General features: G+C 43.3%; 1 protein-coding gene across 12 annotated transcripts in view; it reads left to right on the top strand.

The window, feature by feature from the left end:
- Window positions 1-16,999, top strand: part of PTPRT (protein tyrosine phosphatase receptor type T) — a 690,852-nt gene that overhangs the window by 573,698 nt on the left and 100,155 nt on the right. For 9 of the 12 annotated variants that reach the window (XM_090286424.1, XM_090286420.1, XM_090286415.1 and 6 more), the window contains one exon: window positions 5,484-5,632. In XM_090286424.1, coding sequence (XP_090142550.1) covers window positions 5,484-5,632 — 149 coding nt within the window. Of the gene's footprint in view, window positions 1-5,473; window positions 5,633-16,999 lie in introns of all 12 variants that reach the window. The other 3 variants (XM_090286422.1, XM_090286418.1, XM_090286414.1) reach the window with 1 other exon arrangement.

Here is a 16,999-nt window from a genome sequence, read left to right as displayed (position 1 = left end):
GCTTTTAACAGGAGCAGGATCTCAGTTGTGTGTTTGCTTCTCCCCCTCCTAGGGGCTGAGATAGCTTTCTAGGTTCCAATCTTGGTGTTCTCCTAGGGCAGTCTGTCCAGAGAGAAAATTGGAGGGTGAGTTCGGCGAAAAGCCCATGATGAGGGGAAAGAGTGCCTGATCAGTGTCTCCCCAGGAGGCTTCATGGCTCTTTACCTCCAGGGAAGAACTGTGGGTGGAACCCCGAGACTCTTCCTCCAATGGACTAGGGAGTCCTGTTTTCAGCCCAGGACAAATTCAGGGGTTTTGCAGAATCCAGTTGCTGGAATTTCCTAGTTTCTCCTGTCCAGGTGGTTTCTCAGTCTCTACTTGAACTCCTCCAATGAGGGAGTGCTCATTACTTTGAAAAGCCTAAACAGGGCCTGGGTCATACTTGGCTTTTTACATCCTGGTCATCTTCTGGTTAACAGCCACTCGTACAGAGTAGGTGCTCATTAAGTATTTTTACAACAACTTGGGCAAAGAGAAAGAAACTAATGATGTCGGGAAGGGGACAGTGACGTCTAAAAATTGGGGACATTTGAGTTGGGCCTTAAAAGGTGAAGAGAAGGTTGCCAAAGGAGAAAAAATGGGAAGGAAAATTCAGGCATTAGGCACTTCCAACAGACACCCACATAGTTCTACTTTGCCAGAAAGGCCTTCTTTTGGTCAGTCCAGTCTGGTTCTGGTTCTGCAACCTGGGGCCGCCCGGAACCAGGAGTCCGGTGTGTAAAGAGAGCATTTCTGAGTGTTCCCTCTCTGTGAGAAATATGCCTGTTTATTTCAGCTCCTCCTACTCTTGTAGTGTGACTTCAGAGTCCCCTCCATGGCCACGCAGTCCCCTCCCTTGAGCCTGCCCACCTGCCACTGTCCCTTATAGAGTGGTGCTCAAGATAAACCCAGGACTCACAGGCCATCACAGGCACCTCCCCACCACCTGCCCTCACTCAGCTACCAAGCAAAGGTCAGAGAGACCCCAGAGTGATGAGCTGGAAGACAGAATGTCATGAGCTGCAGCCACGTCACAGCATCCCCACCTGTCAGCAGTAAACTTCCGATTATTACATCCTGAAGCATTCTTCCGCTCTTGAAATGAACCTGCAGAGGAATACATAGGCTTCTGCTCGCTCTCTTTCTCCCAGCTTTGAGTACCCCCTGCTGGTGAAATTGTGCAACCCAACTGGCAAGAATCTCAGAAGAAGGAGAAAAAGAAAATTCTACGTTTGTGAAGTCACAAATACTCGAGTCTTCAAGGATCTGAGGATTGCATAAGTGATATGAACATTTCATGTATCATGTGACTATTTTATATGGGTTTTTTAAAAAAATGTATAGCTCTGGCTATGCTGTGAGTTCTGAAGGGAAAAATCTCCAACTTTTGTGAACATTTCATCAATTCCTCAAGCATCCCAAGAGGCCCGTGACCACCCCAGGAAGGAAATGCTAAGCTGTTAGCCAAAAATATCCATAAGTATAAATATTCCAGGTCACAGAATAACTTCATGCAGGTTTTTCTTCCCCTTTCCTTTCATGTATCTTTTTTTAAGTGGTTGTAATTTGCAGTCAGAGTAGGATGACAATCTTTCTACACTTCAAATTGTAGAGTTTTAAGTATAAATTTGTACAACAAATTTATAGACACTGGCTATGTGACAGATACTCAGCAAGAAATTGACGTAGGAGCAAGAAGTCAAAAGCCCTTCATTCAAGAGGTTCTTGCCCCAGTGGGCGGGAGAGTTGAATCACTTTGTTTGGACCAGTCAAGTGCTGAGCTAACATGGCAACGAGGCCATCCTTGATCTCTTAACAAGGCGTGAACCAGCTATTAGCTCTCTCACAGCCTCGCGTGTTTCTCCTCGTTAGCGGTTAACACCTTTGTGATTTTATATTTATTCTGTATTATCTCTTTAGTGCCTGTCTTTGCCATTAGTCTCTGGGTTCTATGAAAATCAAGGTGACGTCTAGTGATTTGTCACTATGACCTTCTTTCGTCTCACAGGGACTGGCACATGTAGGTGCTCGATAAATATTTGTTCAATGGGGGAGTCCACCAAGCAGAGAAAACCATAAATCTGTTCAGAGGAAACCTCAAGAAGGTATGGACTTGGAGTTCCACTGAGCCTTGAAGGGGAGGGGACTCATTAAAACAAACAGGAGTATTGAGGAATGGTTGCAGAAGGGAGATGAGTAGTTGGTGTTACCTAAAAGGAGCTGGGTGTGAAAGATATTGCTGAACTGAAGCTTGGAGCCATAGTCTGAGGGTCCTGGACGCCCTCCTCTCTGGCTTGGATTTTCCTCTCTCTAAAAAGGGAGGGGAGGCAATTAAAGTAATGGCAATACATACAAGAATATAAATTTTCCTTTATTATTAAGAATTCCATACTTAAAGTTTGAATTCTGATAAGGTTAGGCCCCCACACTGTGACTTTGTGTGTTATTTTCTTCTATCCCCACCATTTCCACTTTGCAGCATATTGATCTGTTGCTGAAACACCTGTCTATACATTTTTAAATTATTCAATAGCATCATCATCACCAGGAACACGCAGCGTCAGCCGTGGGCTAAGTACTAGGAGTGTCATAGGTCAGTTTTTACAACTTGGTTAGTTGTCCAATTTTTCAATACATTTCAGAGAGGCTCAGTGTTTTATGTTTTTATCCAGGTGTTCAGAGCTACCCAAACACTTCTGTAAAATGCCATTTTTCATAGATGCAGCGAGGCCCTTTTTTATTAACATTATCCCTTTGGAAAGCAATGATTTGTGCCAAAGACAACTTTCTCCATATTATTTTACCCTGAATGGAATGAGATTGGTTAGGAGTTCCACCCCCAAGGAAATATCAAAGACTCCAATACATACTCATTTTTATAGTTTTAAAGTTTACTCTCTTATCAGATTTCCTTTTATTTCCTGGTGGGCAATGCGAGCAAAGCTCGGAGAGGTGCAAAGGATCTGCTGCTATATATCTTTTCAGATTTATGATTAAGAAGGTCACATATACATTTTTCAACATATTCCTTTTTGATAATAAATGAAGAATAAAACTTCAAAATGTCATCAGTAGCAGAATTTCTCATTTTTCTCTCCTTGGCGTTCCCCGCCTCTCCCTGTCTGATTGCCTGTGGATGGTGAGAAAAACCACGACTGATCCAATGCTTCATTTCTTGTTTTTCTATCTGCCTGGGGACAGAACATTGTAACTAAAAGATGCATTCCTGAGCTCAAGTGTGCTGCTTTCCCCGGGTCAATGGGCTAAATAAGACTTCCATTTTAGGCTGTGTTTGTGTACAAGCTGTGGCCAAAGGAGGAAGGTAAAAATCTCTTGTCTTCCTGGCATGGATTTCCTGGATCCGCATGCCTCTCCACTCTGCCCTCTGCTTTCAGAGCTAGATCTGTATGGACCACGGGGCCGTTGGCTCCCAGAGAGTCCAGCAAGTGAAGGCCACTGTAGGGGGTCAGAGGGAGAGGAAAGGGTGTATGCGGGGCACTTAGACCTCTGGTTTCCTCCTTCGGAAGTCACCTAGGATGGGCTGGCTCCTTTGGGAGAAGCCTACTTCCATGCCGGTGGCCTCCTCTTCACAGCTGTCTCCATTTGGGTTCTGGTTACTGCTCTCTCTGCTTTCCTTCTGGACACGCAAGTGGTCGACAGCTCTCTGGTCATACACACTTTTCTCACCTTTGTTGGTGGTGCTTCTATACAAATCACCCTCATTGAAGTGTGTCATCTGTCATTCTTCTGTGCAGTCTACACCCAGATCAAGGGACCCATGCAAAGAAGGCTACTATCACACTGTCAGACTAGAATTGATCCTGGATGAACTCCTCTAAAATACTTCTAAGTCCAGGTTTATTCTTTCATTTAATACCTCTTCTGACAGGGAGATCATTGCCTCTTGAAACTGCCTACTTCATAATCAGGAGGATCCAGCTTTGGGAAAGAATTCCCTGCCTGGTGCTGAATTTAACCTCCCTGGGGTATCCGTGCTTTTCATGGTGAGGCAGAAGTGACCAAGGCTGAAGTTGAAACCAAGTTCTGTGGAAGCTGGTGGAAGAGACCTGGAAGAATTTACCCACAAGATATCATAGCCTTTCATATCATAGGAACATAATAACTATGTTTAGATGCATAAATGTTGGGAAAACTCAGAGGGACCATGTTGTCCTTTAGAAATATTTGAAGAGCTGTCATATGCAAGAAGGGTTAGTCGTATTTTTATATCTCTGATGATAGATCTAAAACAAGTCAGTTCAAACTAAAGGGAAGTAGATTTCAAATCCATACAGAGAACAACTTTTTAACGCTTTAGCTCCCTGGAGAGGTGTCCAAGTCTCCCTCACTTGATAGAACCCGGGGATTTCACAGGTGGGCTGTCGAAGGGGGATTCAGACATTGGAGTGTAGTTGGTCCAGTGCTGATGATATAAAAACGAGAATGGCAGCTGCCACGTGTTGAACGTTCCCTATGTGCCAGGACTATGCTGTAGGTGTTGCACACATTGTCTCTCTTGATTCTCACAACGCTTTGAGGTTGGTCCTGTTATTTGCCACGGTATACAGAGGAAGGGTGCAGAGCTTAAGGAACTTGCCCTGAGTCGTGCAACAGGCAGGTGGCAGAGGTAGGATATGAACCCAGGTCTGCCTGATGCCAAAACAAATGGCTTTAACCTTCACTGGACAGTGTCAGAATAGCCTAGGGAACTTGGCGGACATGCAAGGGTCCAGGCACTCTCCTACCCCCATGCCCCTGGGCCTCTGTGTGTGTGTGTGTGTGTGTTTTCAGATCTCCAAATGATTCCAGTTTACACCAGAATTTGAAAACACTGCTCTAAACTAGTATTATTATAGGTGCCCTTCTGGTTCTTTTTGTTGGTGGTGTTCTATTACAGTTGTACCGATTATTCCTGTGGGGAATGCTATACACCAGGTTCCGCTTTCACTTTTCTCTTTTTGAGCTACAAGACTTACAACTAAACTCCACCCACACCTTCTGCGAACCTCCAACCCCTACTTCAATCTACCATAGTTTTCTGGGTTATTTCCTGAGCTCTGTCCCTGAGAAAGGCCAGACTTCATCTAAATCGCATTCAGAGCCATGGTAACAGGAAGATATACCTGGCCTCTCCCTCCGTTTGACAGGAGAGAAAGGGAAGCATCATGCAAGTCTCACTGAATTCCCGTTCTAAGCTCTGTCTAAAGAACACACCCTTAGATGGGGATGAGGCAGGATGTATATTACATTTCTGAGTAAATAGAAGCCATCACCAGTTTTAGGAGGATTTAGGTTTATTCCACCTTGACATTGGAGGAACCACCTTGACTCTGTTTCTGGAGACTGCACCCGGTCTGGAGTAGAGGATGATGGGTAGGGAAGGAGAGCAATCTGATCTTCTCAGTGCCTTCATGCGACTGGCACCATCTGACTGTGGTTTTTTTCCCCTTGCACATGTCCCAAAGGAAGCTGGCCAAGAAGCAAAAGGAGACACAGAGTGGAGCCCAGAGGGAGATGGGGCCTGTGGCCTCGACTGATAAGCCTACCAACAAGCTCAGCACCAGCCGCAACGATGAAGGCTTCTCCTCTAGCTCTCAGGACGTCAACGGATTCAGTAAGTTGAGCCGACTCCGGGGAAGGGAACATTTGTGGTCCAGCTTGACCCTGGTACCTCTGCTCTGGACCCCTCACCATGGTCAGGTGCCGTAGGGCATGGGGTCAGGATGCTTCCCTGGGATGGTCCAGGATGACAGTCCTCCCTGGGAAAAAGTTGGGGCCACTTATCCTGAGTTGAAAAGGAGAATTCAAGAATCTGCCTTAAAATGGGAGCAACCATTTTAATGGCTTGTGAACATAAATACAGACAGCTTAAAACTAATAATAGTGAAAAAAAGAAGGAGGGGGGGGCATGGTTATGCACTTAAGGAGAAAAATGTGCGATATTGAGTTGAGTATCTTAGGGTTTCCCAAACAGTGTTTTGCATAAACCATGTAAAGTAGATGAGTCCTGGATTATTATTGTGTCCATTTTGGATGCATAAGAATCTGAGGGCTCAGAGAAGCAACTTCTCTGAAGTCCCAAGGCTAATGAGTAACATATTCAGACCTGGAAGCGATGCCTCCCAAACCTTGGCCAGTCCCAAGCTACAGCCAATGTTCCAAGCGGCATTTAGACAAGAGAACCTGAGTCCTCACACAGAGTTAATACAGGATCCCAATCCAATAGAAGTGATGAAGATTTCAGGGTTGACCCTCCTCCAAAGGACAACCTCCAGACTGGTGACCTAAAGTTACCATAGTGATCAGACTCAAGAGAGCTGACTTTTGCTCTTATCTTTCTGTCAGGCCATTCTTTTCCTAGGTTTAATAGGAATGCTAGATTCCCCAGTCTCTTCCCCACATGGTGAAAGGCAGGAAATCTAAAGGAATGTCAGCCCAGACAGATGACCTCCACACACTGGGTCAATGGCAGATGGAAGAAACTGCATTTTGTAAAAATCACTTTAGATATGATGAGTTTGGTATGATGGGGATCTATGAGAAGAGGAAGGAAGAAAAGAAGCCAATATTTATTGACCACCATCCTCCTCACCACAGCCAGTGTTATTGTTCCCATTTTATAGATAAGGTCTCCAAGGCTCAGTGTGTTCTGCTGACCCTCCCAGAGTTCCACAGCTAGTTTCTGATGGGTCGGGATCAGCGGGCAACTCAGACCCATTGTCCTGAACCTCCTGTGCAGCACAGAACCAACCCATCGGAGGCAGCTTTCAAAATATGCATATCTGGGCCCCTCACCTTACCCACTGTGTTGAAATCTCCTGAAGGAAGAGGGGCAGGGAGGGGGTGAGGGGCAGGGAGAGGCGTGGGTTTTGTAAAAGTCGCTCGAGGGGCTCTTATAGGCACCCTGGTTAAGCACACTAAACTTCAAGGGAGGAAATGGCTTTTTTAAATATTGATGAGCTGCCTTGGGAAAGAGAGATTAGTTTTAAACCTATAAAAATGTTGGGGGGAAACACAGTAAAATGAATACTTTCATAGCCTTTCTCTTGATTCACCAATTGCTCTTATTTGTGATATTTGTGCATGTGCTCTCTCTCCATATGTATAATATATATAATATACATATTATTCCTAAATGATTCAGAATCATATGTATACATATATGATTCTGAATCATTTAGAAGTAAGTTGCAGATGCCATGACACTCTACTTCCAGAGATTTCAACGTGTGTTTTCTAAAAACTAGGAAAGCTCTTCAACATGACCACAATAAATGTTTCTTACCCAAGATATGTAACCTTCTTTTAACATGTAACATACCAACCTATAGTTGAATTCCCTCAATGGCTCTGAAATTTTTTATTTTTGTTCTTCTTCTTATTATTATTTTAATCCAGGATCCAATCAAGGTGCTCACATAATATTTGATCATCATGTTCCTTCATCTCCTTTCATCTAGAACAGCCCTCCCACCTTTATCTTATCTTTCAGAATGCTGACATTTTTTTAAAGTGTAGACCAATTGTCCCAGAGAGTGTTTCACAATCCAGACTTGTCGGATTTTTTTTTTATCATGATTGCATTCTGGTTAACATGTTGGCACAAATACAACATAGGTGGTGTTGTATGCGTCCCTTTGCATCCTATCAATAGACAGATGCTGTCACTTTGCCCATTATTAATGAAGTCTGAGCCCTTCTTATGGTTGCATAATGGCTTTTAAAGACAAAGTCTCATGGCACATACTGATCATTTCATGAGCAAATATTTAACTTCCATTTTTCTCAGAGTACAGAGAAAGTCTGTAGTCTGCTGAAGCATGAAGCCAGTCCTTCCTCCATTCTCACCAAGGTGAATTGCTGAGATTCCCTAGGAACCAGGAAAAGGGGATATTGCTGTAGGCCAGGAGAGGCAGAAAGGGGGTGAGCAAGGAAGTGGGCTTAGTGTGTCCTTCCTGAGCTCCCCGGCCTCTGGCTGTATGAACTTGTCACTTGCTGCCCTGCTTTTGGCTGAGGGGCAAGGCAAACTGATGGAACATACAGACTAGATGCAACCCACTCACCCCAAACCCTTTCCTGCACTGGCCAGTCTCTGTGCACACGTCTGTCCATTTGTAAGGATGTCCTTGAAGGACTCCGAATGCCAAAAAGGTTGTGATCAAAGACACATGATGTCAGTATGTGATCTTAAGCTTTCCGATCTGAGGTAAAAACCTGGGTAACACCAATTTCTTAGATTTCAAGGAGAAACATCACCACTATTTTCCCTGTGGGCTAGAACTTAGACTCTTAAGAGGAAAACACCTTGAACTGAGGTTGATTAGCCAGCCAGAGGAACGGGAACCATACTGTATAGAATCTCATTAGATGTTTTAAAGTCTAGAGACAGCATTCCCATAGCTGATATGTACACAGACATATATGTGTAAACATTCATTTTAATGACATTGCTTTGTTAAAAAGACAGAAGAAAAAAAAATTTCAATTGCCGTTATCCTCGATTATTAAGAAATTTTGCATCTGTCTGAATCAGTCCATATTTTAGGATTCAATCTATGTGTCTAGTGTCCTCAGGCTACAGCCACACATGTGCTCTGGGGATTCTTCTGCGTGCCCTGGAATGCATCAGGTACCTTTTAAAATGCCTTGTGGGACCACTGGAATAAGATTTGAGAGAGAAAAAAATGTAAGTAATGCTTACACTGGAGATGTAGAAATTGCTTCTGAAATCAGCCTGATGTATGTAAAATTGCATCTATTTTTGAGGCATTAGGGAAGTGACTGTCTGGCTTCTGCATCAGTGTCATTAGGAGGCCCTGAGATTATCTGCAAATGTCGAGGAAGCATTAAGAGAGGCAGAGCACAAGATAGATGTCACATCGGAAAAAATTACAGAAGAACGTGCCGTGAGCAATTATTTTATTATTGAACAGGTGAGCCCTGGCCTGGTTCAAACTCTGTTTTCCTGCACAGGTTTATTTTCTGGGGTTTTCTATTCCAAGTCACTGCTGTGCTAGGTTCTGCAACATTTATTCAGTCGATCCTCCTAATTTAACATTAGGAGCAATGACCTCCCAGTGGCGAGGATGATGGGGCTTCGTTGGATCAGAGCCGATGCTTTTACACTCTTGAAAAAAGAAGTGCATGTCACATTTAAAGGGAAAACAATGTGCATTGTTTTCAGTTGAAAAAAATACTGGCTTTGAGTAATCTGCTTTTGACTTATTACCCTGGGTCCCTGATATTTCTATTTTCCTGAGATCTTTCATTCAGTGGGATCATTTTCTAGGTCTTTCTTCTGGTGCTTTCTTCTTGTATCAGTGCTTAAATCTTCATTTTATATCTTTTATTCATGGTGTCATTTTCTCCTTGTTTATTTTTAGTCCAAGTCAAATGCTTCAAAACAAATCCCAGTTGAATTCCTATGTGATGGGTGGGCTTTGATTGTCTGTCCTTCCCATGATGGTGTTTGACAGACTCACTTGCCTCTTGGGCACCGTTAGTTAACTCCGTAAGTTTACTATTACCCTCATTGTACAGGTGAGAAAACTGAGGTTCAGAGAGACTCCATGCCCCAAATCACACAGGCATGCATTTGCACAGTCACAAAAAGGATCCATTTCTCCTGACATCAGTTAGGTTCTTTCCACCTGGTTCCACAAAGAATGTGGGAAAATGGCCACTAAAAGAACCTACAATAAAATAGCTGTAAGAGAAATAAGTAATCGGGATCAGGAAAACATAAATGAAGGCAGAAAGGTCAAGGCCAGTTTATATTAAAATAGAATTATGTTAAAAATTAATCTGAATATGCAGGCTGATAACTTTTAAATTCCAATTTGGTTCTGAGCTTCCTAGTGGCAAAAGTCAACAGAGCAAGATAACTTTTATTGGCGCCTACGATGTGCTAGATCTTATGCTTTATATAAATCCACTCTTAAGCCTTCTAGAAACCCCATAAATTAAATATTATTTTAATTTTGTAAATGAGAAATTGAAATGAATAAGCCCAAAGAGTAGCGACGGGCTTGGGTTAAGACCCGCGTTCCTTCCCCATGCCATCAGTGGTGTCCCAGGGCGGGGAGAGAGGTGAGCTCCCCTTCGTTCCCGATGGTCAGCCAGCTTTTCTACCACATGGGCAGAAGCTGCTGCTACACCTGTGACCTGCGTGGAGGCTAAGGGCCGGGCACTGGCATGGAGCCAACCAGGTTCCCAGGAGGTGCTGGGCTCTGTGATAAGCAGGTTCATATATGGCATCTTAGTCCATTTCACAGTAACCCTGTACAGTTGGTGTGTTTATTATTAAACCTGTTTTGCACTTGAGAAAACTGATGCTCCAAGACATTAAAAGATCTTCCTTAAGTCACATGATGAATAGATAGTGAGGTCCGGACCCCAAAGCAGGTGTTTTGCTTTTCAAAACCAAGTGCCTTTGTCTTTCCTCTAACCTTTAGCTTTCTCTCCACCACAAAGCTGGTGGAGGAGAGAAAGGAGATCAAGGTGAATAACCTTGCTGGCTGGGAGGGCAGTGCCTCATCTTGGCTCCTCCGTCCATCTCAGAGCCTGAAACTCCTGAGACCATGGATGCTCTCACAGGCAGAACCTGCAGGAATTGTTGCACCAGCTTCTTAAGAAGCTGGGACTGTAGATCAATGGTCCCATCCTCGGGTGTTCCTGAGCGGGACCAAGCGCTGAATAGATAGAGAACCGAGCACAGATTGTCCCCTGTCCACAGAGGGATGGCAGCCTCGCGGGGCAGACAGATGGTCCAGCAATGAGCATCTTTACCCAGCCCACCAGGGGCTGCAGTAGCAGGCTGCAGAAAGGGTCACAAGACCCTTCCCCTGACTTTGTGCCCAAGCATATATCTATCTGGTAGGCAGCTTGCAGTAGCCTTAGGAGATATTTGCTGCTGCTGAAGAGGGTAAGCCCTGAAGCCGGATAAACGTGTGGAAATGTTCAAGCTTGATACCCCCCTGGGTGGTTTAGCAGTGATGGAGCAGGCAGGGGCAGCACCAGGCAAAATTGTAACCTGATTATTTTAGTTACATGTTGTGTAACTAAAGCTATTCAAATGGGGAAGGCAGATCATGACTTTGTAGTAGGGATTGCCTGGGGTATGGTAAACTCCTGAGGAATATCCCTTAACCCTTTCATGAGGACAGTGAACCAGCTGCAGAAATGGATCTCTGGAAAAATTGCTCTGACCATGGCCTTCTCCGGGGTAGCTATGGACTTGATAACATTTGATGCTAAGGATTGTTAATGATGCCTTCCCTCTGTTCAGGAGCTTCTCCGAGGCAGTCATTTTTCTAGGTGTTAATCACACGTTATCTATAATTTTCAAAACACTGCTACCAGGTAAGAAAAACTGTCCTGATGTCAAAAATAAGGAAACCTAAGCTCAATGAAGTTAAATACATTTCTGCTATCCAATCTTTGTAATAACCCCAACTTGGCCTCCCCTTCTTTTGCTTAAAATCGTTCAGTGGTTCTTTGTTGCCCCTGAGGTAAATAAAGGCTAACATCTTCAGAATGAATTGCTGGGCTCTGCATGTTGCTGACCGTTACATGCTCTGACCATTGCCCAGTTATCTGATACTCATTGGGGTTTGTTTGAATGTATATATGAATGAATGAATGAATGAATGAATGAATGAATGAACTATAATTCAAATGAAGATTTTCTAGCTCCAGCCCCATGTCTAGTTTCAACTCTTCTGGTAATGAATTATCTTCTTGTAAGCTGTTTTTGCACACGAGTGTGTGTTGGTCAGCAACCATATGCTGGCCCTTGTCTGCCCTCTGGTGTCACACAAGGAAATGAAGTCAGCCTTTCTCTTCCTGCCTCTCTCACCCCGCTCCCAGCTGTTGGTCTGCCTACACCTGTGCGCCCTGCAGGTCCTTCCCTCAGACTTAGCAGTCCCCACATTAGCCATCGGCCTTCTTTGGGATGCATTTCTCTTTTTCAGTCTCAAAACCTTGATTGGCACCACTGTCTCCATTCGTCCATGTCCAAGACAAACACTACCCTCCACACTGGACTTAATTGCTGGAAGTTCACAGAGCTGCCATTACCTCCCCTCACATTGGATTCCAAACCTTGGTTCAGAATACAAGGCTCACGTTTGAAATAACCTCCAAATGTCTGTCTGGTGAGTCTCTGCCTAATGCAAGGCTCATAGCATCGAAATAGGGCTGCCTCATTCAGCCCAGGTGAAGATGAATTTCGGTTCCCAAGTAAAGGATTTTATATTTTATCCAATCAGTGTCTTCTTGTTAAATTTGACCCTGTTTTCCCAGCATATTGAGATATTTTTTATTTCTGATTATTTCAGCTAGTGCACTTACTAAATCCTCCCAGTTTGGGGCCTCAGAATATAATAATTATTAATATTCATAATACAAGTTATCATCTGTTGAGCATTAATTATGAGCCCATTTCCAGATGAGAGTTTTATATGCATTATCTTATCTCCTTGGGATGCTGGGAGGATTAAATAAGTGTTATGATTATCCCTGATGGTTTATAGGTGAGGAAACTGAGGTTTAAAAAGGAAGGAACTTGCCCAAGGCTTCATAGCTTTAAGTAGCTGAGCTGGAACTTAAACTCAGGTCTATCTGACTTCTGAGCTCACAGCCAAGACGACTCTGCTATACTGCCCTCTGTGAGATAAATGTTATTATTCCCATTTTATAAAGAAGAAATGGAGGTCCATAGACACTGAGTCAAAGCTGTGGTTCTCAAAACGTGGTCTCCAGATGAGCAGCATCAGTATCACCTGGGAACTTTTTGGAAGTAAATTTTTGACCCTCACACCAAACCTACTAAACCTAAAACTCACAGTTTCTAACAAGCCTTCCAGGTGATGGTTTCACATGTTCAAGTGTGAGAATCGCTAGCATAGCACATGGTAAGAGCCCAGGACTGTCAGACTGTAAAGTCTTTGTTCTTCATGTGCTAAGTTGTCTCTGATGACAGTACGGTTACAGGGTCATGGAGGTAGAAAGGCTCTAATGCCCCCTGTCCCAGGGTAAATTCACCAGGAAGACTTTGCCTGAAGGCTGCTAAAGCCACTACATAGTTGTGAGGGTCCCCAATCCCAGAGGTCCCCTCCCAACTATCTCTGGAACTTTCTCTCCTTTTGTCTGAACAACAAACATCTTAAGAGTCAGAATGGAAGGAATGGAAATTTATAAGGAAAAGCAATCATGAGTCATACCGTGAAACCAAAAGCTCAACAGAACATCATGAAGATGAATTTTTTTGTAATGCACAAAATTCTGTTTGCAGGGACAATTATATTTTCTGGTTGCTCCAGGATTAAATTGAATCTAGGAAAAAATTGAATGTTACAAGCTCGCTACCTCCAGTTTTATTGAATATTTTACAGGGTTTATTGAATATTTTGCAATCATCCACTTGGCTGACAGATTAAAGGACACACTTATTAAGTTCCTGGCAACCCAAAGTTGAGTGGAATTGTTTATTCCTTGGAAGTGAAAAATGGAAATTTAAGTGGCCTTGAGAAAGTAGACAAATTGTCCACCACAAACACTAAGGAGTTAAAGGAAGATAAGTTCCAGAGAAGGATATTAGACTCAAAAAGGGATATAATAGATCATCAAAACCAAGAAGTTACATTAGACACCATCTGATCCAACTTCTCATCTTAAGGATGAAGAAATGAATCCCAGAGAGTTTTCTCAAGGTCATTCATTGAGTCACTGGCAGAACCTGAGCTATAATTGGGAGCTGTGACAACGCTAGTCCTTGTTCCATCGTTCTCTTTAGAGGAGTAAACTTTGGGTCTTCTGATATTTTCTGTAGACCTCCCCCCCACCCCCCAATCTGATTTCTACATGAACAGATCCTTCTCTAATTGAATTAAATTTTTCATCTTCTGGTTATTGGAGTAACCGAGGTGTTCTTTTAAATACTCACTGAATGCCGACTATATGCCGTGTGGTGTAGGGATTATAAAAATAAATAAGATACAGTGTCTTCCCTCAGGGACATTACTGTCTTCCAAGAGGAGATTTGAAAGTGGGCTGGCTTCAATAAATGTGGTAAGTGACAGAGAAAAGGCATGAGTAGTGCCCCAGAAACACTGATTAGAGGCTCAGCAGATGATTAATTCTGCCTGAGTTAGACAATTCTATGCAAGGAAATGGATTTTGATTTGAAGGAAGTACAGAGGAAGATTGTCCCAGGGAGAAGTGACAAAGGCTTGGAGCTGTAAGGAACGCGGTCAGCTCAGAGAAGGGGGGTTGGCGTACAAGGCACTCTGTTTTGAGTTCATTTAATGGCCAGAGATGTGGAACCTGCCTTTGGGACTTAACATTAGTAGCCTCATTAAATTCACTTTCCAGGCAGGGCAACCTATTTGGAAATGAGAGTGATCCTAGTGTTAGGTGCCTTTGCATGTTGTTGGAACCTGGTCTCATAGTCTCTTTGATTTGTACAGATTCAGCTTCGCATGGTAGATAGGTAGGTATAGCATTTTATCAGCTACAGACCTTGGGAGTTGGCCCAGGAATTCTTTCTCAATACGCTTCCAAAGAGACCTCATTAAAGCTACAAGGCTGAAGTTGCCTTTGACAATTTATGCCAGGCCACTATATCTTGAGAAAAAAAATAGAGTTGTTCTGTACACCTCACAGGTGGTCCTGAATTACAACAGGGCGCTTATAAAGTGCCTGCTAAAGTAATCAGGGATAAAGAAGTGATGTTGAAAATGTAAATACACAGTTGCTAGGTAGCAGAATAAACGGAGCTTAGAGACCATTTTCCCCCCTCAGCTCAAAGCTGCAGCCTTGATACGCTGAAAACATAGATAATAATTCCACTAGCTAACATGTTGTGAGTAATTACTGGACAAAGCAATTTACATGCGTCATTTCATTTCATATTCTCAACAACTGTGTGAGGCAGGTTAGGGACACTGAGGCTCAGAGAACTTAAGTAACTTGCTCATGGGCACAAGCTACCAAGAAACTCAACCCAGGTTTGCACCTGGCTTTTTATGGTTGATTTACCAGTGACTGTCCTTCTTGAAACACTTTCTTTCCTTGATTTCTATTCTCCTGGTGTTTCCCCTTCCTCTTTGGCCATTTCTTATGCTCTTTTATTGGTTTCTCCTCTGGTTTCTGATCTCTAACTATTGAAGCATCCCAAGTCTTAGTCCAGAATCTTCTCATCCCTGCTTATACTCAGTCTAAGTGGCTGCTGATGACATTAATTTGGATAACGGGCCCAGGAAGAGGGGGCAGTTTGAGGGGTTATTGAGTCATTGAAAAGAAGTGAAGTAGGCAGTTAAAGCTGTGGGCCTGGAGCTCAGCAGAGGAGTCTGGCCTGGAGATAGGAACATTTGCTACATTGTGTATTCAAGGCGATTGAAGATTTCGCCTTGAATAAGGAAACTAAGGCACATGGAGGTGAAACACATTGCCTAGGGTCACTCAGCAAGTAAATGGAAGAGCCAGAACATTGAGCAGGATTTATGGATTAGGGGTGCCTATAGAAAACAATCAACTGAAGCTCAGGGCCAAACAGGGGGCTATAAAAGGGCCTGTGTAGATGTGGTCCAAGTACAGAACCTCTGATCCTCCACCTGGACCCTCAGCTGGAACTCAGAGTGTGTGAAGGAGTTAATGGATTAGGTGGCCTCATAGTTGCCTGCTTAGCTTGGATTATGATAGGACCTCAGTATTTAAAGCAGAATTTTCTGATTCAACATAGAAATTTAAAAGAGGCTGAAGTATGATGTATATGTTAGTGGTTGGGAGTGGATCTACATTTCTTAGAAAATCAGTGAAGGAGTCCTAGGGTTGATTCTACCGAAAAGGTTGAGAAGCCCTCCTAAAGTTCTCGATCATGAGGAAGTTTGTCCCATTGTCCACATAAGTGGGCAATAGATGTAAGACAGAATGAGAGATTTGGAAAGGGAACATCTTTCAATAGCAGCCTTAGAGGAAGTGGAAGAAAAGATCAGAGGGCCAACGACAGGCAAAATCTCTCTGTCCCCTGCATCACCATCACCGTCGTTTTTTGGATGGTCTCCTGCACATGTCAGAAGGAGGGTGTCCTGATGTTTACTTACCCACACTGACTTTCAGTGGAGTGCTCTTGACTGTAGTGAGAGAACTACCCACATCACAGCTAATACATCTCTAACTCGAACCTCTCTGTAGAATGGGCTTATGTCAAATGAGGAGATCCTCCCACCAAAATGGTGCTGATAACACAAACAAGCAGAAAGCAGTTCAACCCTCAAAAAGCCCATTATGTGATAGTGAGCACAGGCAACAGTGATATAACATGATATAATAGAAAGATAATAGTCCTGGTGAGAGGAAGCTGCCCTGGCCCATTAGCCAGGTGATTCATCTCCCTTCTGCTGATTTACTTTTTACCTCACACCCATGTGAGCTGACTTCCTAATTTTATGGAGGCTGGAAATGAAAATAAAAATTCAACTTCATGGCACTAAAACAGGAGGAGATGTGTTAGACATCATAGTAAAGATCCATTCAGCGGAGATACCATATAGATTAATCTTGACACGTTCCTTTGCCTTACCCTCTACATCCAACTCAACACCAAGTTTTGATTATTCTATATCTTTAATACATCCAGAACCCACCCACATCCACTGCCTCCATCCTTGTCCAAGCTGCCTTTATCTCTTACCTCAATACCACCCATAGCCTCTAAGTCAGTGATTTTCATGGTACACATAAACTAATTACCAAACTGCAGTACACCATAAAATATATGTTTGCTGATGTGACAGAAATAGGTATAATTTTGATTCGTTCTCGCTGGAGGACTATTGTTTTGTTGACTGCTGTTATTTTTCATTTGACAATCTAAGAGAAAAGAGGTCAGTGTCTCTGACTAAATAGCCAGGTATTGCATAGTTTTAAAAATTCTTGTAGCACACCAGTTGAAAATCACTGCTGTAAACAATCCTCATGT

The sequence above is a fragment of the Furipterus horrens genome, unplaced genomic scaffold, assembly GCF_987537825.1.
Source record: "Furipterus horrens unplaced genomic scaffold, mFurHor1.1.pri manual_scaffold_8, whole genome shotgun sequence".
NCBI classification, from domain to species: domain Eukaryota; kingdom Metazoa; phylum Chordata; class Mammalia; order Chiroptera; family Furipteridae; genus Furipterus; species Furipterus horrens.
The sequence above is the reverse complement of the archived record's forward strand: the minus strand, read 5'-3'. Positions and strand labels throughout refer to the sequence as shown.